Source organism: Macrobrachium nipponense, chromosome 35 (genome assembly GCF_015104395.2).
Source record: "Macrobrachium nipponense isolate FS-2020 chromosome 35, ASM1510439v2, whole genome shotgun sequence".
Classification (NCBI taxonomy): domain Eukaryota; kingdom Metazoa; phylum Arthropoda; class Malacostraca; order Decapoda; family Palaemonidae; genus Macrobrachium; species Macrobrachium nipponense.
In genome coordinates, this window is record NC_061096.1 from 44,186,256 (window position 1) to 44,213,842 (window position 27,587).

A 27,587-nucleotide genomic window follows, 5' to 3' on the forward strand; every position below is an offset into this window, starting at 1 on the left:
CAAGGAAATAGTTAGTTTGAAAAGCTAGACTCAACGTTGTTGTAAACACATTGTATTTTACTCAGAATATGTTACGCAGTATGATAAGTAATGTGCCCTGAGTATTATCAACATGACTTATTTTATTCAGAATATTTTTAGAGACGCCGTTGATTTGCTCAGAATAATATGCAGTGTTATAAAGAATGTACTTAAAATCTAAACATATCTTTTTTACTCACAGTATGTTATGCAATCTTATGTAAACACGCCATGTTTTACTCAGAATATGATACGAAGTGTTAAAAACACGTCATATTTTAGTCAGAATGTTACAACATTGTTTAAACACGTCATATGTTTACAAAGAATGTTTCGCAGTGTTAAAATACACGTATTTTACTCAGAATATGTTACGCATTGTTATAAGCACGTCGTGATTACTCAGAATGTTACGCAGTTTTATAAACATGGTATTTTACTCAGTATAGCTTACAGAAGTTCGTAAAGAGAAAGTATATTCCCAGCAAGTGGCCGGGCTTTTAAGGTTATTAAAACCATCCACTCCAAATGTTTTCTGTTTACAGGTAGAGTTTTGGTAACAATTAAGTTACGTGCATCTTTGTTCGTTAAAATTTATTCTTTAAGTTAAAAAGTTCTATAAAAATGGTGACTAGTAACGCTGTATAAGGCTAGAAGGGAGAGTTGTTACAGGATATTAAAAGCAACATTATAAACTGGAGTACTAGACCTAGTGGTCTGGTAGTACTATTACTGTCATACTTTGTTTACGAAGTAAACTTTTAACTCTGTTTAACTGTTTCTACAACAGGTCCCATCATCACAACAATGCTACTCAGTTACTTTGGAGGACGAGGTAACCGACCCCGGTGGTTGGCTATAGGACTAGCAATCGGTGGCTTGGGCGTGCTGATAATATTCTCTACCTTTCTCATTTATCCGGCGCCCGTTCTTTCTGGTAAGTCAGTAGCAGGAACATGGTTAGTAAGAACAAGTTAAATGTCCTTTGTGAAATTCGAATCATGTTCCAAAAATGCACGTAGTGTATCAGCGGTATTGTTTGTTTTGGAGTTCCGGTGAAATATCCCTTTCTCAGTTATTGAAAGCTCAATACTTTGTTCCATTATCGAGGTTAAATCTTTATTACTTTATAAAACAACACATAGTACATTAATATTGATGTGAAGAATGGATAGCTTACTTATGCTCTTAAGCATTTATTTCCTAACATTGAGAGTTCTTCCTGACTCTGTGGAAGTCATTCTCCTGAATAGTCTTCATGTAGATCCTTACTAATGATGCTTTGTCATTCGTGTACTACAAAATGTATGTGGTTCCAGAATAAGAACAATAATAGAAAAAGCTTTTAAATTGTTGTAGAATAAGACACAACAGTAACTGTTGATAATGATTTCCAGTCATATTCGTTATAGCTGTAATTAAGACTAATTAGACTAATTTGAAAAGTCCTTGAAATGTTAGTATCAGAAATTTATATAAGCCTTCATGTGCTGTGGAAACAAAATCAGATAATTACTATAAATAACTGATCATAATAATCAAATGAATAATTTTCTTTGATACTCATTTTATCTCAACTTTTTCACATTGATCGCCTTAACCTCTCCTCGGTTCGTATGCCTATCATATCTCTCTTACTACCTCTATCTGTTTTCCAGAATCTGGGCTTCTAGACAACAGCAAGAAATTCTGCGACATCCAGGACATCATCAATTTCCAGTTCCTGAACGCGACGACCACTGCGTCTAGCCTAAGCCTAGACGCATACTCGGTCGAGAGTCAGTCGCCATCTTGCCAGGGTTCCAATAATCTGGCTTTCATCCTCTGGTTGATGGGGTTCACGTGTAAAGGTAATTTAATTAAGTCAGTTATTCAGTCGTAAATCCTAGTGTCATTTATAATAATAATAATAATAATAATAATAATAATAATAATAATAATAATAATAATAATAATAATAATAATTTGTCTTTCCATTCCAGCTCTTTCGGGTACCATCCTATACATAGTGGGCGCTCCATACTTAGATGACAGCGTCTCCAAAAACGCCGCCCCTATTTATTTTGGTAAGCTCTCTCTCTCTCTCTCTCTCAATAATGAAAATTCGTGGATATCTGAAATATATACATAATTCTGTGTGTTTGAATGTTATGGTGAATAGAATCTATTTAATGAAATCAGTCAATAATGAACGTTCGTTGATATCTGAAATAAACAGTCTCTCTCTCTCTCTCTCTCTCTCTCTCTCTCTCTCTCTCTCTCTCTCTCTCTCTCTCTCTCTCTCTCTCTCTCTCTCTCTCTGAGAATGTTATTAAGGAATAGGATCTACTGAATGAAATTAGTCATTATTGAAACTTTTTTTATATCTGAAATATACGTAATTATCTCTCTCTCTCTCTCTCTCTCTCTCTCTCTCTCTCTCTCTCTCTCTCTCTCTTTGAATGTTATAAGTGAATAGGATCTACTTAATGAAATTAGTCAATACTGAAAGTTCTTTGATATCTGGAATATAAATAACTCTCTCTCTCTCTCTCTCTCTCTCTCTCTCTCTCTCTCTCTCTCTCTCTCTCATGTAAAGATCTCATTCTAAGGAATAAGATGGCAAGAAAGGTACGAGGTAATTTAAAAGTATATAGGCCTATATATTTAAAAGTAATGAAGTAAAGTATAAATAATTTATGAAGTATGTATATTGTAAATCACTTACAAAGTATAAAGTATGAATAACTTAAAGATAAATCCTCTCCAACAGCAATCAGCACCTCAGTTCGCGTCCTGGGTCCAACAATCGGTTTCGCTCTCTCGGCATTTGCGCTAAACATCTACGTCTACCCGGGGCAGCATTACGGTAAGTCACTTGTATAAGTAAATATAAAGTTACTATAGTAGATTCACATCAACCGTGCATTTGATGTCTAGGCCAGTCCCTTACGACGCTCCTGATTGGCTGTTGATAAGCCAGTCACAGGGCTGGAAACTCTCGGTCTCTCTCGAGTCGAGAGTTCACATGGGTAGGATCTATATTCCACTTCTCCTGAGGTATACGTATTTCAGGAGAGGTGGAACATACCTCCTTCCTATGTGAACTCTCTCGAGAGACTGAGAGTTTCCAGGGGCCCCAGCGATGCCGTTTTTTCTTCACAACATTGGCTTTTAGCATTGTTACCATCAGCAGTTCTTGTGATTTTTTTTACGTTATTTATGATTTAATGGTTAGAATTAGTATTTTCCGATGTAGAATTATTTTTCGTGACGTAAAAAAAAAAAACTACACGTCACTAGATTAACATAAAGTATTTTTAACAAAGAAAAATAAAGGTTTTCAATAAAATTCATTTCTATAAATGAGCAGGATATGTTTTATAACTTTATTTTCATAATAAAACATAAAAAGGCAGAGTGAAGAATTTTATTCTTCAGCGCCGTGGCCTGTGGTCGGAAAAGCCACGGAGGGTTGCCAGATGTCACCAGAAAGCCACACTAGTTGACGAAATTCCTCAAAACGGCACCCCTGTAATCCAGCCCTGTGATTGGCTTATCAACAGCCAATCAGGAGCGTCGTAAGGGACTGGCCTAGACATCAAATGAATGGTTGATGTGAATCTACTATTGTCAATGCAGCATTGATAGTTCCGTATACAGAATGGAATGATCATTGAAGGTAAATTGATATTTAGATGGAAGATGTGTATTAATGATGTTTATTCTCATTCCTTTCATTTAATTATTTGTTTTTCTTAGGTATTTCACCACACGACCCGCGCTGGATTGGCGCCTGGTGGACTGGGCCCCTAGCTTTTTCCACGCTGATGTTAGCCTACGCTTTCACCCTCTCGCTTTTCCCGAGGTAAGAGTGGCTTTTCCCCCTTTGGATAAGCATTAAGAGTGACTCTTTTCCCTTTGGATAATGGTCAAGAGTGACTCTTCCCCCTCTGGACCATTATAAGTTTCGGGTTAGGCCTAACCCGAAACTGGTGCAAATGATTGGCCTTATGAGTCTATGGCCGATGTTCACTATACACCATATAAAATGTTACCTAATCGTTGTTAGTAGTAGATTAGGCTCTCTCTCTCTCTCTCTCTCTCTCTCTCTCTCTCTGAATAACCAAAATCCCTCTTGTCAATTGCTTCGTTCTCCCAAAATCAGGAAAATTAAACGATCAGAAACGGCAGAAGAAGACCTAGAGGGACGACGCCCAGCCAAGGAAGACGGAATCTCCAGCAGACAACTAACGGGAGAAGACCTCGTGAAGACCTCTGTTGTGCCAACCAACGAGGACCCTCCTTACAAGATACATAATGGAACCAACGGGCACTTGCCTCAAGGGCATCATCAGACTGGATACAGCGCCGGCAGGAGCTGGGATGAAGTACATAACGATCTCGTCAGGCAGTTTGAAGCTGGATACGGGAACTCTGCAAAGACTCAGAGGGTTAAGGGGCATTCTGGGAATGGGGATTCCGACGGGGTGGGCAGTCAAGAGGTCCTTCAGGAGAAAACTCTGAAGAAGAATACCCTGGAGACCTTTGTGCCACAGAGTCAGATTAACACTGCTAAAGGTAAGGATGGTTTGTGTATTTGTATAGCACTTGATTATAACTAAAGATTAGCTTTAGAAATTAGTACTAACATACATTTAAGGTCATTGCATCGAAAGAATGACATTGCATGGTACTAAAGAAAGGTTTAGCACTCAGTGTGAGTATTTGCAGACCAACATCTTCGAAAAGGTAATTTAGGAATTAAAGTTTTCATAAGTTTTTTTTTCAACGCGAGTTAGATGCTAACACAAAACAATTGTTTTACAAGACTTACTTTTGAACAACATCCTACAGACACACACACACACGCACACACACACACACACACACACACACACACACATATATATATATATATATATATATATATATATATATATATATTATATATGAAAAAACGAAAGTATAGTAAATCTTGAACTACATCATAAAAGAATTTTCGTTTATTTTCTTTCATCTCATACCTTTTAGAAGGCCTTAAGCCATTTTTATTGATTTTTCTTTTAACTCGGACTTTTTAGAAGCCCGTGGGCCTTTATTTAGTTATTTTTTCTTTTGTTTGGGACTTTTAAGAAACCTTTCGTTTAAATTTTTTAAATTTTATTTCAGACCTTTTGGAAGCCCTTAAGCCTTTGTTTTATTAACTTTTTCTTTCGTTTCTGACCTTTTGGAAGCCCGTAAGCCTTTGTTTTATTAACTTTTTCTTTCGTTTCTGACCTTTTGGAGGCCCTTAAGCCTTTGTTTTATTAACTTTTTCTTTCGTTTCTGACCTTTTGGAAGCCCGTAAGCCTTTTTAAAGCCTTTTAACATTTTTTACTCGAGATTTGTTGAAGCCTTTTATATTTTTTCATTTTTTTCAGTTGTTTTAGAAGGCCGTAACCCTTTATTTTATTTTTTCCTTTCATTTCAGACGTTTTAGAAGCTCGTAAGCCTTTTTATTTATTCGTCCCTTTGTTTCTGAATTTTAGAGGCCCATAAGCCTTTATTTTATATTTATATATTTTTTTTGTTTCTGACTTTTTAAAAGCCTGAAAGCCTTTGAAATTGTTTTTGCTTCAGACTATGTGAAGCCTTTTATATGAATGTTTCATTTATTTCAAACGTTTTGGAAGCCCGTAAGCCTTTATTTTATTCACTTTTTGTTTTGTGTCAGACTTTTTAGAAGCCGTGAAACGCCTCTCGAGGAACCCAGTCTTGCTGTTTCTTTCCCTGAGCGACTTGTTTGCGCTGATCGCCGAACTCGGCCTGTTCATGTGGCTCGCCAAGTACCAGGAACACCAGTTCAGGATTACCAAGTCTTCGTCTACGTTCTTCTCTGGTGGGTATTTGTAGGTTCTTTTTTATATATATAAGTAAATGCATACTAGATTATTATTATTATTATTATTATTATTATTATTATTATATTATTATTATTATTATTCAGAAGATGAACCTCTGTGTATATACAAATTTTTACTATGTTAAATTGTTATATATATATATATATATATATATATATATATATATATATATAAAGATGTGTTTTATTAGTTATATATGTATATATCTAACTGGATAACTTTGTATACATAGTAAATATGCTAAATAAGCAGGTAAACAGAATTTTCAGTAAGATAGATATCTGTTTCATTAATTGTTTATATGTATATATTATATATATATATATATAATATAATATATATATATATATAGTTTTAGTTATGTTTATTGTTTAAATTAAAAGTGATGCAGTGTTTGCCGGTGTTTGGGTCATTTCACCAGCCAGAGATCCCAGAATCGACTCAAGACTTTTTACCTGAAACAGTGAATCATTAGGCATCTGGTAGTTAATCATCTGCGATCAACCGCAGGTGATTAACTACCAGATACTTAAGCCAGAGCAGGGCATAAGGCTAGCAACTTCACTTTCTCATAGATAATCCTTCATGAATGCAGGTATATCAAGCACGACGTCTCTCCTGCTGGGGGTGGCTGGAGGAGGCGTCTGGATACGTCGTTTCCGCCCGAAGGGCAAGACCGTAGCCTACCTCATGGCGGTGGGCGCCTTCATTTACACGCTGACTCTCGTGGGCGTGATGTTCGTCAGCTGCGACTTTCAGCAGGACCTTCCCGGGATACTGTCTCCTGACGGGAGGTAAGTTCGTGTGCCTACAGATTATTGGAATGACAGACATTTGACGAAAATTTGTGGGTCCCGTATAGTGCCACCAGTGCACCTCACACGGTGCGCTGAATGCTTCACTAAAAGGTCTTTGTTTGCGGCATCCGGCCTTGGGCCCCTAGCTGCAACCCCCTTTCATTCATTTTACTTATACCTCCGTTCATATTCTCTTTCTTTCATCCTACTCTCCTCAACCCTCTCCTGACAATTGTTTCACCGTCCACCTGTTACACTTTTCAAACCTTTTCACTCTCAATTTCCCTTTCAGCACTGAATGACCTCATAGGTCCCAGCTCTTGCTTGGCTTTTGGCCTAAATTTGATATTCCAATTCCCGTTGAAAACGTAAATTCCAAAAATGAAGTAAAAGTTGTGGCTCTGTCGAACCCGAAAGAAACTGCCAACAAAACAGTCAGTCAGTCACTTTCCAGTGTTTACTTTCTCGGAGGTGATTTTTCTTCTTCTCTTCCCACCAACAGAAGCGTGGAACTCTACCGAGGATGCAGCAGCGGTTGTGACTGCGACCTGAAGGAGTTTATCCCCGTCTGCGTCAGGGACGGGCCGATTAACCTCACCTACTTCTCGCCCTGTCACGCAGGGTGCCCGGAAACCAGGCCCCCACCACCTCCTGAAGGGGACACGAATTTATTAGAAGGAGCCGCTGACGGTTTCCACCGCGAAGTGTTTTTTAACTGCACGTAAGTCACATCCTTAGGTTGCTTACGTACAGGAAATCTTTTAATATAGCAATTGCTTTGTGTGAGTTCCTTTAATCTTTGTTGGCAACGTGGTACAAAATGTCTTTTTATAAATATATAATCTTCTGGTCTATGTTTTTTCAAATCCATATCACTGAAACGAATTATCAGTCTTGTTACAGTAATCACTAATGTTCTTTTCAATTTGTGTTACATTTATCTCCTAAAGTCGGGTGAAATATAATATTGTTTAAATTTTGTTAAATTCTCGTAAATCTTTATTGTGCTAGTTTTCCAGTTGAGAAGTTAATGTGTGTTGTTCTTATGAATTTTGTTAAGTTTTAAGATAACGATTATGTCAGATTTCGTGAATCTGGATTCATCAATTTTCTGTGTTTTTTCTAATCAATTCGTCTTTTTCTCGTTATTTTAAGCACTATGCTTTGTCCTTCATTAAAATACAGACTTTACAAAAATGAGGCCCCAGATGTCAATTGTACTTATAAGTATTGGATTAAGAATTCTCCCTAGTTATAAGTATTGGATTACGAATCCTCCCTAGTTATAAGTATTGGATTAAGATTTCTCCCTAGTTATAAATATTGGATTAAGAATTTTCCCTAGTTATAATATGAAGATATATTTTTCCAAAATTAAGTTTGGTCCCTTCCGAAAGAGTAGTTATCGAGAAAAGACAGGATAATAATCACTGCCACTCAAATAATTCAACTTCTGAATCGTGGATGAATTCTCTGTATAAACAACTTCCAGAACAGCATTCCCTGACCAAGGAAAGACTTATGCCAGGCATTTTTGATACTTGGCGCATCCTGCTACAACCAACGCCGAGTCAATAACGAGTTTCGTATGAATAGACCAAGTTTATATTCTTTTCTGTTCTCTTTCCAGATGTGGGAGTCCATCGGCTAAAGTGACCTCTGGGTACTGTCAGGACACCTGCTCGGAATTCATCGTCTATAATGTCATTATGGTCATCGTGAGGTCCTTCATATCTGTGGGGATCATTGGTGGGACTCTCATCGGTATGAGGTGAGAATCAGCTGTTGTGTTTTGTCACTGCAGATGTGGATAACTCCAGTGTATTTCCTCCTTACTGTATAAGCTAGAATTGCTTCAAGTACAGTTCTAAATAGTGTTGGAACAAAAGAAAATTTAAGACGTAGTAGCAAAAATCATATTTAGAACATTGAAAGTCCTGCTCTAAATATGTTTTTGCTACTATGTCATAACATGTTTCCTAGATGCAAATTACAATAGATTAACAGAAGTCCATGTTTACACCCAAAGTGCCATACCAGTTTATCCCCGTAGTTTATTTGCAGCGTCCTCTTGGCCCCCAGCTGCAACCCTTCTCATTTCTTGTGCTCTAGTTCTTTTCTATTATGTTTCTTCCATCTTGCTTTCCACCCTCTACTAACAGTTGTTTCATGATGAAACTGCGAGGTTTTCCTCCTGTACACCTTTAAAACAGTCTATACTCCCAATTTCCCTTTCGGCGCTGAATGACTTCATAGGTCCCAGTGCTTAGCCTTAAGTCTAAATTTTATATACCAATTCCTAGTCCATACCAGTTTAGAGAGCTTCGATTTTACCACTTAACCCTTCTGTTATATTTACTTACTTTACAACATACAACACAAGGCTCGACCTTAGACCTCCTCCCTCTAACCCTTGACTTTACCTGAGGTCACCAGTCACCAACATATCTCCCCCAGGTGCGTTTCCGTCGAAGACAAACCTCTGGCCATCGGCGTGAAGACTTCGATGGTTTCTGCCGCCCTGATCGTGAACCCTCTGATCTACGGGAGCCTCATCGACTCATCCTGCCTCGTCTGGGAGGAGACTTGCCAGAACGGGAGAGGCTCTTGCTGGCTCTACAACACAGATGACTTCAGGTTAGTTGAGGGAGAAGGACAGACTATAAAGTTACGACCTGTCTCGAGTCTATTCTTCAGGATCCCTTCGGAAAGTCGAGACAGACGCACATGCCATAGGCCTCTCTCAATATTCAAGGGCACAGTCCTGTGGAAGGTATTCAAAAGTCCTTTTCTAGCCCAGGTCGGAAGTCAACAATAAATAAGATTAAAGAACGATGACGATGAAGCTTTAACTACGATGGGAGAGACGTAACAAGAGAAAGATAAAACTGAAACTGATACATGAAGAGAATTGCAGTTGCAAATCAGAGGATATGCTTTGTGGAATGTCTACCTGAATGGGTGTATGTAGCCAGGGACCTTTTCGAATAAATAGAGTTTAGAAATATGAATGAAGTATAGGCTTCCGACTGACTGGGCCTCTTATGCAAGTATCAAGCAATAAGAGACGAAATCACCTCTCCATCTGAGGTTCTAGTCAATTAATCCTAAGTAAAAAGAATGATTTCCTATCATCCAATAGTATACAAAAAGTATTTCAGCGTCTTTTTGTTGTAAAGATCCCCTAAGCTATTTTTTAATTAAGGCATTATTATTATTATTATTATTATTATTATTATTATTATTATTATTATTATTATTATTATTATTATTATTATTCAGAAGATAAAACCCATTCATTTGGAACAAGTCCACCACAGGGGCCATTGACTTGAACTTCAAGATTCCAAAGAATATGATATTAATTCGAAAGAAATAAGAGAAGGTAATAGGAAATACAGAAAGAAGAGATCAATTATTCGACAAAGTAATATATAGCATAAAACATGCTTTAAGAAGGTTAACGCACGAAATTTGAATTGATATATGACCCTCTGACCCCAGTACCGTCTTTGGCGCTGTCATCCCTGTCAGTTCTTAACTGGGTGATGGTTATCAAGTCCTGCATTTTTATACGAATCCTGACATCCCCTCCGCCCACAGGTACAAACTGCACGGCGTGTCCGCCTTCTTCATAGCCCTCTGCTCCGTCTTCTGCTTCATCGTGGCCAGGAAGATCGGCGACCTGCAGCTGCTAGACGAGAACCCTCCGTGTTCCACGCAGTCTTCCCCGGCCTCCTCTTTCCTCTTCTCCAGCGGCCCAGGGGCTGGACGGAAGTCGAGTCTCAGGAGGAGCCTGAAGAAGATCTCCCGTCTCGTGGGACGGGAGAATGGAGGCTCTAGGTCCCCTGGGAGGAAGAAGGAAGAGAAAGAGGGGCGAGGGTCCCAAAGGGGAATGGGTGATGGGGATAAACAGGCGAAGAGAGAAAATGACGTAGAGAGAAGTCATGGAGGTGATGGGTCAAACCTGCAGCCGTCATCGCCTGTGTTTGCCGCTGGGAATATGCTTCCCTCCAGAATAGTGAAAACAACGGGTGTTTGAGCAACTGGTGGTTGAACAATATGTTGTTTTGCGTTGTTGGGACTTAAGTGAAAAAATAAACGAAACAGTTATTAATCCTATGGATGGAAACTAAAGATTTTTGCCAGTCTTGAAAACCCGGTGATTTTCCAGAAGTAAATTTGAAAAAGAAGTAAAATGAGCATCAGATGGCGTATCTTAGCCAATGTTCCCATGTGTAAATTTTTCAACAATTTAATAATTCGGCCAAATATTTCTTCAGTTCCTTCAGGTAACATGTCAAGGAACTAAAACATAACCGTCCTATTTAATAATGAAATTTTTAAGAAATCACACGTGTCTCATAAACGACAGATGACAGAAGTGTTTTTATTATATTTTTATGAATGAAGAATTTGATTTCTTTATAATTCTTGTATATAAGTTGTGAATAAAAAGTCTTCAGTTTCTCTCCGCTCTCTCATGATTTGCGTAATACAGTTACGTACCCAGAAGAACTCTTGAATATGTGTGAGTGCGTGTGTGTCATAGGAGAACTTACTCGTAGGTAATATAGTGACTTACATGTGTGCAATAGTGTGCTGTTTTATATATACGTACCTATATATAAAACAAGTCAAAGTGCAAAGAATATGAAAAGTACATTTTATATTATTTTCTATATGATTTATTATCTAGGATAAGTGTTCTATTATGCGAGAATCTGACCTATGTATGCAATATACCAAGTTTATAATATATTTGTAGTGAATTCATTCTCAGTTTTTTTTAGTTTTCCTTTATCATTATTTTTGTTTTTTAATTTTTATTCCTTTTCTTCAGTTTCAGTTTAGAAATTTACTGTTTTTTTTGTGCACTTCGTTTTAGTCACTTACAGCTATGTGAAATGTTGGAATAGGCCTTTCAGTTTTTGTCAATTTTTAAAAATTAGCTTCATGAGTTGACTGGACAGATCAACTACATATATGGAAAAGATTAATGTCAAAGTAAGATCTCTTCAGATCATTAATTTTATGTATACAAAGACAGATAAATAACTACAGTTCTTCATCTTTTGCAGGTATACGTAACTACTATATACATGAAGTTTCCGAAGTTAGCTTTTTCAAGGGAGGCTGTTGACCAAGAATTCAGAGGAACTAACTATACTCGGCTTTTTTCCATCTGTCCATCCGCCTGTGGTGTTTGCGTATGGTAACACCGCGTCCCGGGTTTTAGATAGTTACATTCAGCTTACATTCAACAATAAAATCAATATCCTATTTCGAATATTAACGGTGTAATTCACTTACAGTAAATTATTAAAACACTTTTCAGATGCAAATGTACACCCAGATATCCTTTTATTTACCTAAAACTTACACATAGCGTAACTATCTAAAGCCCGGGACGCAGTGTTACCATACGCAAACACCACAGGCGGGTGGACAGATATAAAAAAACCGAGTATAGGTAGAATTAAAGATAGCCATTGGTATTTGAAATAATTTTGACCTGCTATACCGAGGATCAAATACAAAGATTATCCTGTTTTCAAGACTGGAGTTTCTGAATTACAAAGGAAGAGTGGGCAGTTTACTATTTCTTTTCAGTGTCAGAGAGAGAGAGAGAGAGAGAGAGAGAGAGAGAGAGAGAGAGAGAGAGAGAGCTGTGTCAAGGCTAGTTCTTTTCTTTGCTAATGCGAGCAAGAATGCTTGCATGGTGTAGTGTAATACAGTAGATATAGTCTTAACGTTATAGTAGCAGTGCCTAGGCTAGTTAACTATTTAGGCCAAATTCACTATAGACCCAGGGTGACCAAAAGCACGTACAGTGATTGAGGACCTAGTACAGATATTTGCCTACTAATCTTGCTTGGCAAAAGTTAGGATACCTATTCACTAACCCTCTCTGCACCTCCAGGCTAGGTTTTTCAAGGTACCAAACCGCGTTCATATGCCATTATGAATATTTCTCAGAATAATAAAAGTTGAAAATGGAAGAGAAATGTCGAAAGGTCTTTGAAATGTCTTTGAAAATCTTAAGAGGATCTTCTTTTCTGTATTTTGAAAAATTTCCACATATTCTATCTGTGCCAGTTATAAAATTAGTTAGGTGCATACACCATCAGCTCTTAGTCTAGCAGTCTATTAAGCAAAGATGGAAAAAAGTATGCATAGAATTTTATGGATTTACAAAAATGTTAGTTTATTTTCCTTGTAATTTTACCTGTCTTGCTCACTTTCAATTGTTTGTGCCACTGCCATGTAGAACTCATGGATAGTCGATAAAGCATCTCTGACATCAGTCACTAAAGGGTTAATCGCTGCTTTTGTGTGAGTAATTTTTAACAGTTTAAAAATGATGCCAATCAGTGCTAAAGGATGCTGTTCAAATTGCACCTTAAAGTTGAAGAATGTACAAACATCATGTGCTAGCATACTTTATGTCTTATGTATTACCTAAGTCTGGAGATAAACATTGATATTTAAATTTCTTCAGTGTTTTGGGTTTTTGTATCGAAATCAGTAGGTAATAGGAATTATGAGTAAAACAGGTTCATTTTGGTATACTGAATATCAGGAATAATAAGTGAAGGCGAGCCTAAAACAAATTTCTGAACAAACCTTAAGAAATTGATAATTCTAGGCGATGAGAACAAAAGGAATGGAAGAATTTAAACAAATTTTGCCTTGTCAAAAATACCAGTAATTGTGTACTCAATTGTTTTGTTATGATGGGATAAGTCTTCAAACTCCAAATCTTTTTAGACTATATTTTCCTGTCATTGCATGGAGGCACACAGTAAAAGATGGGGTAAAATATAAAATATCAACTAGATATGTCCTTCATTCTTATTCAGATTACACGGTGAATATCATTGCATATTAATTACGCAACAAAGGAAAACAAAACACGTCACTTCAAGATCATCGAAAGTTGTAATCACTGAAAATAAATGTTTGTACCTCAGGGGGAAGTCTCATACTGAAAACATTAGGGAAAATGCGTTTTAGTTTTCTAAAAAAGAAAACTATTGAGATGGCTATTTGTGTGTCCGTCCACACTTTTTCTGTCCACCCTCAGATCATAAAATCTTCTGAGTCTAGAGGACTGCAAATGGATATGTTGATCACCCACTCTTCAATCATCAAACATACCAAAGTGCAGCCGTCTTGCCTCAAAAGTTTTTATTTTATTTAAGGTTAGCCATGGATCGTGCGTCTGGCACCTGTGCCAACCGCCGATGCATCTTCACTTGACCGCATGTAGGGAGCTCTGTCAGGTAGTGGCCGAGAGTTTCATTCTGCGGCACATCGGGAGTTTCACACAGAATTATACACTGTACAGAAATCACGATTGCGTCGAAGAAACTTTAGGGCATTTTTTACTTCTTGGTGTTGTTGTTGGATAAAATTGCTCAAGAAATTCACTTCACTTAAAGTTACTAAAGTTTTTTGGAGGTGAATTTGAGTTATGGTTTCAAGAGCTTCAAGAAAATTGTCTCATATCGTGGATTGTCTCAGGAATATGGATTCAAGGAAAAACTCTTGTTAAACTTGTCCGCGCATTCAGTATTCCTTGATCATTTTTAGCAGTTGGGGATATTCAGAAAATACAGACAAACCAACACAAAATACAAGACTTATGTCGAATAACAACAACACGTTCTTATAACTGAAGACACTGTGAGAATAGTTGTGACGATCACACACACCCAAGCCCCAAGCATAGCAATCATGACCTTCACAAAGGTATTCAGGTCTTGGAACATGTAAGTCTCGTCCCTGTCGTCGAATCCGTACTTGCAAGAGATAGGCCTATCTTCAGGATAAGGTGTCAATTCAAAGGAGAGGCAGGTTTGTCTAAACCCGTCCGTAATCAAACAGGCGATGCACCAAGCCACAACTGCTTCTACGAAAACCAGAAGCATCGTCCCTACAGCGTGCTTTCGTGTCAGGGCGAATGCCGGAGGGCTTTTGTTTATGTACCAAGTGTGCATGATTCCGTAATGAAATAATAATAAGGAAAATGATAGTATTAGTATCACCAGGGGTAAATATGCTATTATGTAGCACACGAGCATATTAGGATTCCCCCAGTCTACAGTAACGCCTATGTTATTGTGGACGTAGAATGGACACGCCCCCCGAACAATCTGCCACCTCGTACTTACGAGGGACATGGGAATAATGACCATGAGGGATGTCCCAATCGCTAGAACGTGTAAGACGATGCTGGTGACTGACAGACGAGCCGTGGCTGTCTCAGCGTCTAAAACACGAGCGTCAGTCGTCCTCAAACGCCTTTTAGCAGGGGACTTTTTGTTACGCTTTTGAAATCTGCTCGGTCCCTTGTGTGGAGATCTGCTCCTACTTCTGCTTCTGCCTCTACTGCTGCTCCTGCTTCTGCTTCTACTTCTGCTCCTGCTCTGGCGCCTGCTTTTATGATAACTCACAGACTGCTGTTGCACGGCAATCTCACTTTTAGACCTATGTGGAGATTGAGTGTCGGGTACTTTGAGAGGCTTGTTTGGGCTTGTGGGATGTACCCTCACTGGCTGGCTTCTAACTCCCTGAGGTGATTGTCTTCTGTTCCTGTTAGGCGACGGCTGTCTTCCCCTGCGAGGAGACTGTTCCCTGTGTGATTGCTGCCCTCTTCCCCTTCTGTGACCACCAGGAGATTGGTCAGCACTTCTTGTAGTCCTTGTCTCTCCATCAAAAGAATCCTGCCAGCTAACTCTACGGTTGGGAGAAGCGCGTCTATTGACTTCCCTCCTTTCTCTTCTCATGGGAGATCTACTCCTGCCTCTTGATCCCTCTTGGAGAAGGTTCCTTGTTTCTTCCCTGCGTCTAGCATCTCTGGAACTGACCATATTACGTTGGTCATTGTCTCTGGCGTCTCTTCTGTTGTCTCTCCTTTCCCTAGAAGTGTGTGTGCTGGCTGCAGATCTGCGGTCCATAGCTGATCTTATTTTAACCTGAAAGGTTCACAGTTTGATTAATACAATGTACTGTGTAAAGTGGCATTAGATATGGACTGAATTATGTAGAGATGCAGCTTCTCTATAAAAGGCTTGATTATTTATAAATACAAAATGAGTTATATATGCATGTATTATTTGATTGTTAAAAGTGATTTACACGTCCAGATCTCTCTCTCTCTCTCTCTCTCTCTCTCTCTCTCTCTCGTAGTAGCCATCTTGCTTGGTGAGACATTCCCGCGCGAAGTCAGATTAATCAACAGATATCACAAGTTTAACATATGTCTAGAATTTGAGAAATATCTAGAAGTGTTTGTGAACTATCGGTGATAAGATTAGTGTGAAAATAGTAGGATAAAGCGTCTTCTAAGTTAGTTTATCAAGTGAAATACTGTAAATCAGAACAAGATGGCAGTAAGTTCCAACTGCGGAAAAAAATGGCGAAATTTAGCTTGCTTGGCAAATTCGCAATACGATGAGGTAGCAGGAAGGGAACTGGCATTTCTCACCTATGAGATCAGCAACAGTCCTAACCAAAAAGATACAAAAGCATTCATAGATATATTAGAAGGATATAATCCTTCAAACTGGAACAAATCAACTGAAAGCATCTTAAAAATAATTGAAGAAGTTCCAAATAAAATCCAAGTGGTCAAGAGACTCATAAAGAAAATATACATAAACCAACATATTCCGACAAGAAAATGAATAAGGTGAACCTTGTGAATATCTAATTGATGCATTAGGAAAAAAGAATGCCAAAAGCATGCAAACTGTGTAAGGTGTGGTATAGCATAGTTAACCTCCACAAAACCTAATCAGAAAATGTGCTGCATGCAACATTCCGACCCATCCACAGTGTGCTGAGGTAATGCAAGATATGAGAAAAGATACAAGAATATTTTGCTCAACATGTCAATCATGGATAGACAATGTTATTAAATCAAGATTGAATGTACAAATAGTTGAGGATGAAGAAGAAGAGGAAGAGGAAGAAGAAGAAGATGAAAACGGAAGAGAAGTAAACAAAACTGAAATGACAGAAAAAAATAAGGAAAACAAAGAACAAGATAAAAGTATGGATGCAGAGATACTCATTGATACTACATATGAGGCAATAAAGCAGATACCAACGAAGAAATAAATTACGATATGACAACACAAAAGAAAATCCCGAAGAGGCTCTACCCAGATCTACACAATGACGGGAAAGAGTAAAAAATAGACAAAAAAGACAAAGTCTGCAACCTTTTGAAAAGAGGGAATTGCAGATTTGGAGAAAGATGTTACTACAAACATCCTAAGGTATGTCACAACTATGAAATATATGGTAAATGTGCATACCTAGACAGCTATGAGGATGATTGCAGAGATCTGCATCCAAAAATATGCAAAAACCTAAAAGAAGGAAAAGGATGTAAGTTCGACAAAAAATGTAAATATATGCACCCTGTAGCCATGAATCATAATCAAATAAATAACCAATAAAGTAATAAAATCCAAAATAAGAAAGAAACAAATAAAGAGAGGAATAAAGAATATCAGGTAAAAGAAAAAAGCAAGCCATCAACGAGATATGCAGAGGTGTCAGCAAAAAATTTCAAAGCATCAGCTCCAAGATTCTACTCAAGAGATAATAACTGTATTTATTATGCAAGAGGATATTGCAGATACGGAGAAAATTGCAGATTCAGACACAAAATGAATAATTAAGATGAAGGAAGATCAAATATTATGGAAAAGTTGGATTTTCTAATGTCAGAATTTCTGGAAATGAAAAAAGAACAACATACCAGAAACGGAAGAGACATGGGAAAAATCCTTATAATCACCAATATTAAATGAAGGAGAAAACACGCAAACCATCATAGTGATGAATGCGCAGGGTTTAGTTACGAGTAACTCAAAAAGAAAAATAGAGTACTTAGAAGAAATAACCCAAATTGAAAAGAAAATAGATAAGTGAATATAGTGAAACCTGGTATTCCCAAGAGACTGGGAATGATGATTGAATAAAAGGGTTCCAAACTTATAGATCAGATAGAAAAAATAGGAATCAAGGGGGAACCGCAATATATGGGAAAGACAAAAAACAAGGAAAAATATATGAGAAATATAGTAACTCAGAATGTGAACTAATAGCGGTAGAATTTGAATCTGAAAAATTAATGAACATAGTAATATATAGACCTCCTAATACTAAAGAGTTTGACTTAATAATAGAAAAATTGGATGATATATGTAGAAATCACAAGGACTGGACTATTCTCCTATCTGGAGACTTCAACTTTCCTTTCGTAGACTGGAAAGAACGAATAGGAGATTGTGGTTGTACTTATACATATAAAAAAGAGAGTAATAGTAGTGCAGAAGATAAGAGGCAATTCGAAAAGCTATTAGATATGCTACTAGAATACAACATTCAACAAATAAATCACCTGCCAACAAGGAAGGAAAATACTTTAGACCTAGTATTTGTGAACGAGATGAATTATGTTAAAGAAATAATAGTTTATAATGCGAGTATTTCAGACCATAATGTCATAGAATTAACAGTCCATTCCAAAGCAAGTGAAAACAGAGATAAGCAAGAATGAAAAAGTGGGAAGGATATGGAAAATACAACTTCTACAGTAAAAATATAAAAGGGTCAGAATAAATGAAGAATTAAACAAAGATTGGGATAACATTTTCGTAAGTGATGACATATGGGTAAATACGGAGATATTATATAAAATATTAGAGAAAATAGTGGATAAATATATACCGAAGAAGAAAAGTAAACATCAGTCATGCATACCAAGAGACAGAAGGATCTTGTTCCAGAAAATCAGAAAGTGGAAAAAAGGTCTTGCAAAAGAAAATATGCATGGAAAGTTATAGAACTAAAAAGTAAGATAGAAAATGCAGAACAAAAGATTATACAATCAAAAGAAAATTAAAAACGGGACTTGGAAGAAAAAACCCTAATAAATATCAAGCAAAACCCCAAACTATTATACTCATACGCAAAAAAGATGAATAAAAGAAGAATAGAAATTGGCCCTCTAAGAATTGAAGGGAGATTAACGAATGAAAAAAAGGAAATTTGCAACATATTGGCAGAACGATATAAGAGAGAATTCACCCCTAGAATAGATAATGATATAGAAGTAAGGGACGAAAATAGTGAATATTTAGCTGACATAGATATTAATGAAGCTGATATTGTGCAGGCTATTAATGAAATTAAAAATGGAGCTGCAGCAGGGCCTGATGGAATTCCTGCTATTTTGTTAAAGAAAGTAGTTCATTCTATCGCAAAGCCACTTGCAATATTATTAAGACAAAGTGTAGATACAGGCAAGATTTATGATGAGCACAAATTAGCACATATTACCCCTACTTTCAAAAGTGGATCAAGACTAGAGGCAAGTAATTATAGGCCTGTTAGTCTAACATCACATATTATGAAAGTGTATGAAAGGGTAATGAAGAAAAATATTATGAAACATTCAATAAAAAATAATTTGTTTAATATAGGACAACATGGTTTCGTACCCGGAAAAAGTACACAAACCCAATTGTTTAGTCCGACCGTTAAGAACATATTAAAAATATTGAAAAGCGAAATGAAACAGATGTGGTTTATCTAGACTTTGCAAAAGCTTTTGACAAGGTAGACCATAATATATTAGCGAAGAAAATTAGAAAACACAATATCATGGATAAAGTAGGAAGATGGTTAAAAGAATTTTTACACAACAGAAAACAGACAGTTATTGCAAACGATGAGAAATCGTATGAAGCCAAGGTAATATCCGGTGTGCCACAAGGTACGGTGTTAGCTGCAATACTGTTTGTTATTATGATTGAAGACATAGACAGTAATGTTAAGGACTCGGTAGTGAGTAGTTTTGCTGATGACACAAGAATAAGTAGAGAAATTACTTGTGATGAAGATAGGAACGCTCTACAAAGAGACCTTAACAAAATATATGATTGGGCACAGGTAAATAGGATGGTATTTAACTCTGATAAATTTGAATCAATAAATTATGGAGACAGAGAAGGATCAAGAGGGTGTAGTGCTTAGAAAGGAGGAAGACATTGTGAAGAGATGGAAAGAATATTTCGAACAGTTGTTAAATGAAGAAAATAATAGACTAATAAGAGAGGATGGGCAAGTGAACATTGGCATGGTAATGAGGTTTTCTAGGCAAGAGGTACTAAATGCACTGAAGAAGATGAAGAATGGGAAGGCAACCGGACCAGACATGATCCCGGTGGAGGCATGGAAAGCATTAGGAGATGAAGGAGTGGATATACTGTACGATCTTATGATAAAGATCCTTGAACAGGAAAAGATACCAAATGAGTGGCGTGGGAGTATATCGATCCCAGTTTTTAAAGGGAAAGGCGATGTCCAAGAGTGTGGTAATTATAGGGGCATTAAATTGATGTCCCACACTTTGAAGATACTGGAAAGGATGATAGATGCTAGACTGAGAGAAGAAGTACAAATAGGTAAAGAGCAGATGGGATTTATGAAGGGAAGGGGAACAACAGATGGTATATTTTGTCTGAGGCAAATAATGGAGAAATTCGGGGAAAGACAAAGGGACCTACATATGGTATTCATTGACCTTGAAAAGGCTTATGACCGAGTCCCGAGACAAGAGGTATGGAGGAGCCTGAGGGAGAAGATGGTGCCAGAGAAGTATGTGAGATTGATACAAGAGATGTACCGGAATGTATTTACCAGAGTGAGGAGCAGTGTTGGGGAGACAGAAGGTTTTGAGGTGAGAGTAGGATTACACCAGGGGTCGGCTCTGAGCCCATTTATCTTTAACATAGTGATGGATGTTATAATAGAGGAAGTAAGGGAGACAGTACCATGGAACATATTGTATGCGGATGATATTGTTCTGTGTGCAGAGAGCAGGGAAGATCTGGAAGTGAAATTGGAAAGATGGAGACAAGTACTGGAGGACAGAGGAATGAGAATAAGTAGATCCAAGACAGAATATATGTGGACCACCACTGAGGGGGATGATAGAGAAAGTATTCAGCTTGGTGGAGAGCAAATAAGGAGAGTTGATAAGTTTAAGTATTTGGGATCTTTTGTTAACGCTGGAGGAAGTATGGAAGAAGAAGTAAAACATCGGGTACAGGCAGGCTGGAACAAACTGGAGAGCGGCCTCGGGAGTTCTTTGTGACAAAAGAGTGCCGCTTAGGTTAAAAGGAAAATTTCACAAGACGGTGGTAAGAACAGCAGTGCTGTATGGTACGGAAACAGCAAGCATGAGAAAAGCAGAGCAGAAGAAGATGGATGTGGCAGAAATGAGAATGCTTAGGTGGATGTCTGGGGTAACAAGAGTGGATAGGATCAGAAATGACTACATAAGGGGGTCAACTAAGGTGGTGGAAGTATCAAAGAAAGTGCAGGAGGGGAGGCTGAGATGGTATGGACACCTGTTGAGGAGAGATGAGGACCACGCTGGGAGACATACTATGGGGGTGGAGGTGCAAGGAAGAAGAAAAAGAGGGAGACCAAGAAAGAGATGGAAGGACTGTGTGAGAGGAGACTTAAATGAGAAGGGAATTGATGAGGCAGAAGCACAAGATAGAAATAGATGGAAACGGCTCATCCGAAACGGCAACCCCATATAAAAATGGGAACAAGCTGGGAAGAAGAAGAAGAAGAAGAAGAAGGAAAGCTATATGCATATAGGGGACCTAATAATGAGACAATCACAAATAAGGAAGCAGTTAAAGACCTTGGTGTGATGATGAATAGGAACAGTTATGCAATGATCAAATAGCAATTCTGTTGGCAAAATGTAAAGCAAAAATGGGAATGTTGTTACGCACTTCAAACAGAAAAGCTGAACACATGATTATGCTTTATAAAACATATGTTCGTAGTCCACTTGAATATTGCAATATGATATGGTACCCACACTATCAAAAGGATATTGCACAAATAGAGAGTGTACAAAGGTCCTTTACAGCTAGAATAGAAGTTAAGGACCTTGACTACTGGGAAAGACTACAATCCTTTAAATTATATAGTCTAGAAAGGAGAAGAGAACGCTACATGATAATTCAGGCATGGAAACAGATAGAAGGAATAGCAGAAAACATCATGGAACTAAAAATATCAGAAAGAGCAAGCAGAGGTAGATTAATAGTGCCCAAAACTATACCAAGAAAAATAAGGAAAGCACACAGGACATTAATCCACTACACACCAGCATCGATAATGCAGCGTCTATTCAATGCGTTGCCAGCTCATCTGAGGAATATATCAGGAGTGAGCGTAGATGTGTTTAAGAATAAGCTCGACAAATATCTAAACTGCATCCCAGACCATCCAAGATTGGAAGATGCAAAATATACCGGAAGATGTACTAGCAACTCTCTGGTAGACATTAGAGGTGCCTCACACTGAGGGACCTGGGGCAACCCGAACAACATGTAAGGTCTGTAAGGTAAGGTAAGGTCTCTCTCTCTCAGAGATAAACTTTCGTGCTAAACAGGAGCAATGTCCTTTGTTACCTTTTTAGTGTTCGTGACAGAATAATGGTACTACTAACCCCTACAGTAATACTGTATCTTACCCCAATTTACTGCTCACAGTCGTCACCACGCGGAAGATTCAGATACAGAACTTCATATCACTGAAATAACTTTCAATGAACGTAACCTCTTCTAGTTTGTTATTCCAAAGTTATACAGCTGCTGCATTTCTTTAGGACGAGCAGTCCCTGACTGTTATGGATGTAATCCTCGAGAATAAATTATCTGGAAGTAAAAGACAGGTAGTTACCAAAATAGTAAAGTGTGGTTTTATTTGTATACTAATTACAATTTTATTTTGCAGTTATAATTCCAAGTAGTGACACATAAGCTTATGCCTGAAAGTGTTCTATTTCTAATTGAAATGGTACATTTATATGTAATGGGTATACATGCATTGAAAATAATGTTTTGGGACTATATATATATATATATATATATATATATATATTATATATATAGATATATATACACACACACAATAATACATCGAACTTATGCGAGGTTAGGTTCCAGACCCCCTCGCGCAAGGGGAGGTTTCGCGTAAGTTTGGCACGGTGTCTAAAAATGCTAATAAACGCTTGCTTCTAGAGTTTGAACACTGAATAGGACCCTAGTCATGCTCCTTAAGTATTAAGTTAACTTTGAAATGAAATTAAAGTTACTGTAATTTGATTTAAAAGTTAGTTTAATACATTACCCTTAAAAAAGAAATAACTGGTTGGCGTAAAAATAGTTACAGTAACTATTACGTAATGGGATGCCATTTTCATTTTCCCTCAGAGTAAAAGAAGTTTTTTTTTTTCATCACTAGGTAAACTTCATAAGTCTGTTATAACAAAGATAGGTACACAATTGAATGAAATAATGAAAACGTATGTACATACGTAAGGTTTGCAGAGGGTAAAGGCAAAATTCAATCAATTTAAAATCATACTAGTGTGAGGGCTAACTACTTGGGTTGTCCATATAATAAGGTTCTCAAGGAGCTGCAGTTGCAAGGAACGCTGTTGCGCGGCATCCATCGACACTGGCGTGTAGCTTGGTTCCCCCCCTCTCCCAGTCCCCCCACTGGCGAGCTGTCTGCGACGCATGGGCCGATAGAGATGAAGGTCCCACTCGCTTCTCCCGCCAGGTGCGAATTATGCTCTGTGATTCGTTTTTTTGTGTACAAAATACACTGCACTGGTGGACATTCATTCCCAACTGTGTGAAGTCTACGGAGAAAAGTGTATTAGCGTACAACACGAGGGCCAATGGTGCAGAGAATTCAAAGACAGATGCACAGACGTCCATAACACATTTCAGAACCAGAGAGGAGCTGAAAGAAGAGGTTTAAACTACCTTTGCAGAGTGGTGGGAGAGTTCTACGATTCAGGCATAAGGAAGATGGTACACCGCATGCAAAAATGCATTGATCTCAACGGCGATTATGTCGAAAAATAGGAAAAAGTCTAAGCTTTCCAAAAATGTATTATTCAATGCCAATAATCATGTTTTTCATTGTAAAAAATCTTTGGGAACCTTCTTTTATGGACAACCCTCGTATAACAGTGAGAGAGAGAGAGAAATACGTATGTCATGTGAGGTAAAACTTTGGAGGGGTATCATCTTAAAAAGTGAGAATGGGATCACATCTTCTGAAAGTACATTAACTGTATGTGCTGTAATTACATAACATAGTACATGTAGATTGTAGCAGTACTTTTCTCTGAGGTTAAGATAGTAATTTTCATAGTAATATTCTCAGAACGACAAACACTGTGAATTACGTACCGCCTTTGTATATATTTTCAAAAATATAAATAGCATAGACAGAATCTCCATACAGATTTTACACTTAAAAGCATGAAAAGTTTCTGAAGGGATATCATCTTTGATAAGTGCAGTAACTTTGTGAATGGGTATTGCATCTTGTAAAAGTATGTATATGCACTAACTGTAGGTGCGGTAATGACCTTTTTATCATATTTATGCATGTACAAAAAATAAAAATAATACATTTTTAGTAAAGTATTTATAGAGAAAGGCTTTAAAACTGAATAATTTACATAATAAGTTAAACATAAACACTTTTGCAGGGTTTTGCAGTGTTCCTGGAGGATTCGCAAATGTTTGCGCTATTGTGAATTCATGCAGCTCGAATCGTGAAGTTCGGGGTATCACTGTGTATATATATATATATATATATATATATATATATATATATTATATATATTTTATATATAAATATACACACACACACACACACACACGCACACACACACACACACACACACATATATATATATATTATATATATATATATATATATATATATATATATATATATATATATATATATATGACTATTAATTTTTTATTCGGGTCTGCCATTCCAATACTTTCGAATTGTACAGTCATTTCACCAGCCTATCATTATCCATTCCTGCTACATTATCAAATGATGATCTTTTCATGTGCGCTGATCTTTTGAATAAAACGTGTCATCGCATTCACTGTATAGCACACAACGATTAAATTCCCTCATCAGCTTAAACATGTCGTGATTTAATTCTTCGGTTTAGAGCAGAAATGGAACTGGTTTCCTAATTTAGTTGACACATACCAGTCATATAAAAGCGGTAGGGTGTTTAGGAGAGAGCGAGTCGAGAGATTAGTGCCTCCAACTCTTCCTGCTGTTTTATTACTCAGTATATCCTTTTGTTTGCGTCGGTTATTACCAGAAAGGTTTGAAATTTCAAAGGCTCTTTCCTTTATAATATAAAATAGATGCATTTAAGCCTAAAGTGATCTGCATTGCTTTCAGGAAAAGTTACATTCTAAGCTGTGAACTTACACTGTTACAGCAAACTCCACAAAAGCCACCAACATTCACGGGCTTATATTCGTTAGTTTTTAATTATCTACTGTTCTTCTCTTGTTTTATCCTTCACAATCAACTTTCTCACTTAACTCGCGAGTGTCACTTCACTGTAATTCACTTTCTATGTCCCGAAAGTCAAACCCATGGCCACATTTAACCGTTTAAAAGCGACTGAGGATGAAGTAAAATACCAGTTGATAATCGATCTGACATCGCTTATCTGAGTGGAGTTGCTAGATAGCAAAGTTATTCAACGGTTTTAAATACGCTAATATTTCTTTATTTAAGAAGGATTATTATATATTTATTTATTAAAGTATATCCAGTCTCATTCTTTATTACAGAAGGTTGTTAATAAAAGGACTGCGAAGAAGAAGAATCGTAAATTCGGAAGTAGGTGGCACAATTCATAGACAGCGTAGACTCATATCACTCATGCTTTGAGTGGTGATAAGGGTGTTATCCGTTATCTGTTATCTGTGTCCTTCCTGTTTTCTTTACAACCGGACTTGCGTTTACGTTGTAGAAGCCGCGACCTTATTACCCGGTCACGGCAAATTATTAATTCATAAATTTTATAGTTTCATCGTTAGATCAATAGAAAACTCGCGGTTCTTTAAAAATGGCATCTTGGGGATAAGGGTACTATTTTTTATAGGCCTATGCTAGTCATCGCAGTTGGCTATCATGGTACTTGATGTAATTTCTTTCACAACTTTATTTACCGTTTACGGTTGTTCTTTATATTTTAGAACATCCGGTTTAAGATTGCATTTTCGGCGATAACGATCCTTTTGCTTATCAACTGATATCATTCCCTTGTGATGAATAATCCTCAGATGTAGGTAATCGTAAAGGAAAAAGATTAATTTGTTTTCATGACACGATAAATTAGTCACTATATATTAATACTGGATACAGATGCAAGAATGATCTTGTATATAAATGGCAGCTGAATAAGGTACTAGGTCTAGTGTACTGTCAGTGAGCTTTACTTAAAAGGTGTCGGTTCAGGAAATGTCTTAACAATAAATCTCATGTGAGTGACTGATTACCTGATAAAGTTTCTAATGTCTTACACTACGAATCACTCTTCTGAAGTTTTATGGAAAAATCAAAGTATCATTAAGAACAGTGCTAGCAATGATAGTATGACATACCGTATATCCCAAGTGTTGGATAACCGCTTGGCGATGTTAGTACTAAGTTTTACCGTCGCCTTCATAAGTGTTACCACCTTCTCTCTCTCTCTCTCTCTCTCTCTCTCTCTCTCTCTCTCATGATCATTAATCCGGAGACTCCCACAAGCACAACATTGAAATCAGTGACCTTGTATATCCAATGCCAGTTTAATTCCCAACAATTAAGAGATAGTAATTTTTGCGTCTATCATTATGGACGTTCCGTCACAGCGAATAACGTGACTTGGTAATTGGTGTGTACTTTCTTCCTCTACTAATAATAGATGACGGTTTATGAATCTACTCGTGTCTTCGTTCGGTTGCATGAGTGTCTGTTCACAGGCATCTCAAAAAGTTATTGAGAGAGAGAGAGAAACAGCACCCCCTTACGTAACTTCAGGCTGAATAACCAACCAACCATCCACCTGTCCTTCATAAAAGGTAGGAAATGGGAGACAGTCATCATAAGACCTAATATTCTGCTGTATCCCGAAGCAGGATGGAACTCATTATTGAAACTCATTATAAAGGCGAAGGGGTGGTAACCCGAAAAACGAGCAGGAACCAGACAGCATTCCCCAAATCCCGCCACGGAAGACTTTATCGTTGAAAAGGATCGAACGTAGGACTGAGGAATCTGATTCGTGGATGCCATTGGCTGCTCGGACACGTTGCTCAGAGATCGTGTTGACTTATTGTTTTTTCTGTCCTATCTTTAGCTTTCTTCATCCTATTTTTTTATGAGGAAGGGAGGGCTTCATTATATGTTTTTTTTTTATGGGAATGGGGGTTTTCATTTTAAGGGATTAGAGTTTGAGATTTTAGAGAGAGAGAGAGAGAGAGAGAGAGAGAGAGAGAGAGAGAGAGAGAGAGAGAGAGGAGAGAGAGAGAGATGGGAGGACACACTCACATGTAATAAGTTCACATACACTGACACATAAGGCATAAACACAACAGGTGTACCTACGATAACATGTATAGTGTATACCTACTATACATGTTTATGCAGTGTTCATTTGCATTTATTCTGTTGGTACACTGAATCTTTATTTATTCTGTTGGTACACTGAATCTTTCCTGCATATGTTCTTACAAATCACTCCATAATAAAATTTATGTTAATATTTTCCTACTGATATTTAATTAAAAACACTCCAATGACATTGTCAATAAACTTTAGGTTGAAAGAAAATTGGGCCTATATCCGCGCACTTTCTAAGTGATTTTCCTTTTATCTTAATTTTTTGTGCATTTAATATTCGAATCTGAGTGCAAGAAATAGTCATATGATT

The 27,587-nt window shown here is 37.4% G+C and overlaps 2 protein-coding genes across 6 annotated transcripts in view; one reads left to right on the top strand and one right to left on the bottom strand.

The window, feature by feature from the left end:
- Window positions 1-11,479, top strand: part of LOC135208719 (solute carrier organic anion transporter family member 74D-like) — a 49,344-nt gene extending 37,865 nt beyond the window's left edge. For all 3 annotated transcript variants that reach the window (XM_064241197.1, XM_064241196.1, XM_064241198.1), the window contains 12 exons: window positions 812-958; window positions 1,680-1,871; window positions 2,004-2,087; window positions 2,774-2,869; window positions 3,763-3,868; window positions 4,169-4,581; window positions 5,717-5,881; window positions 6,502-6,700; window positions 7,206-7,424; window positions 8,334-8,474; window positions 9,161-9,340; window positions 10,307-11,479. In XM_064241197.1, the coding sequence (XP_064097267.1) occupies window positions 812-958; window positions 1,680-1,871; window positions 2,004-2,087; window positions 2,774-2,869; window positions 3,763-3,868; window positions 4,169-4,581; window positions 5,717-5,881; window positions 6,502-6,700; window positions 7,206-7,424; window positions 8,334-8,474; window positions 9,161-9,340; window positions 10,307-10,745 (2,381 nt within the window). In that variant the 3' untranslated portion in view covers window positions 10,746-11,479. The remainder of the gene's footprint in view (window positions 1-811; window positions 959-1,679; window positions 1,872-2,003; window positions 2,088-2,773; window positions 2,870-3,762; window positions 3,869-4,168; window positions 4,582-5,716; window positions 5,882-6,501; window positions 6,701-7,205; window positions 7,425-8,333; window positions 8,475-9,160; window positions 9,341-10,306) is intronic.
- A 1,986-nt stretch (window positions 11,480-13,465) lies between these two features.
- Window positions 13,466-26,335, bottom strand: LOC135208720 (serine/arginine repetitive matrix protein 2-like). Of its 3 annotated transcripts, none has more exons than XM_064241202.1 (3): window positions 26,275-26,335; window positions 22,290-22,473; window positions 13,466-15,684 (listed from the first exon to the last, which is right to left on the bottom strand). In XM_064241202.1, exon 3 carries the CDS (start codon window positions 15,664-15,666, stop codon window positions 14,350-14,352), a length of 1,317 nt encoding a protein of 438 aa, XP_064097272.1. In that variant the 5' UTR covers window positions 15,667-15,684; window positions 22,290-22,473; window positions 26,275-26,335; the 3' UTR covers window positions 13,466-14,349. The 3 variants fall into 3 exon arrangements, with proteins under 3 accessions (XP_064097272.1, XP_064097271.1, XP_064097269.1); XM_064241201.1 differs by lacking the exon at window positions 26,275-26,335 and adding an exon at window positions 25,088-25,273; XM_064241199.1 differs by lacking the exon at window positions 26,275-26,335 and adding an exon at window positions 24,857-25,273.
- Window positions 26,336-27,587: the final 1,252 nt, after the last annotated feature.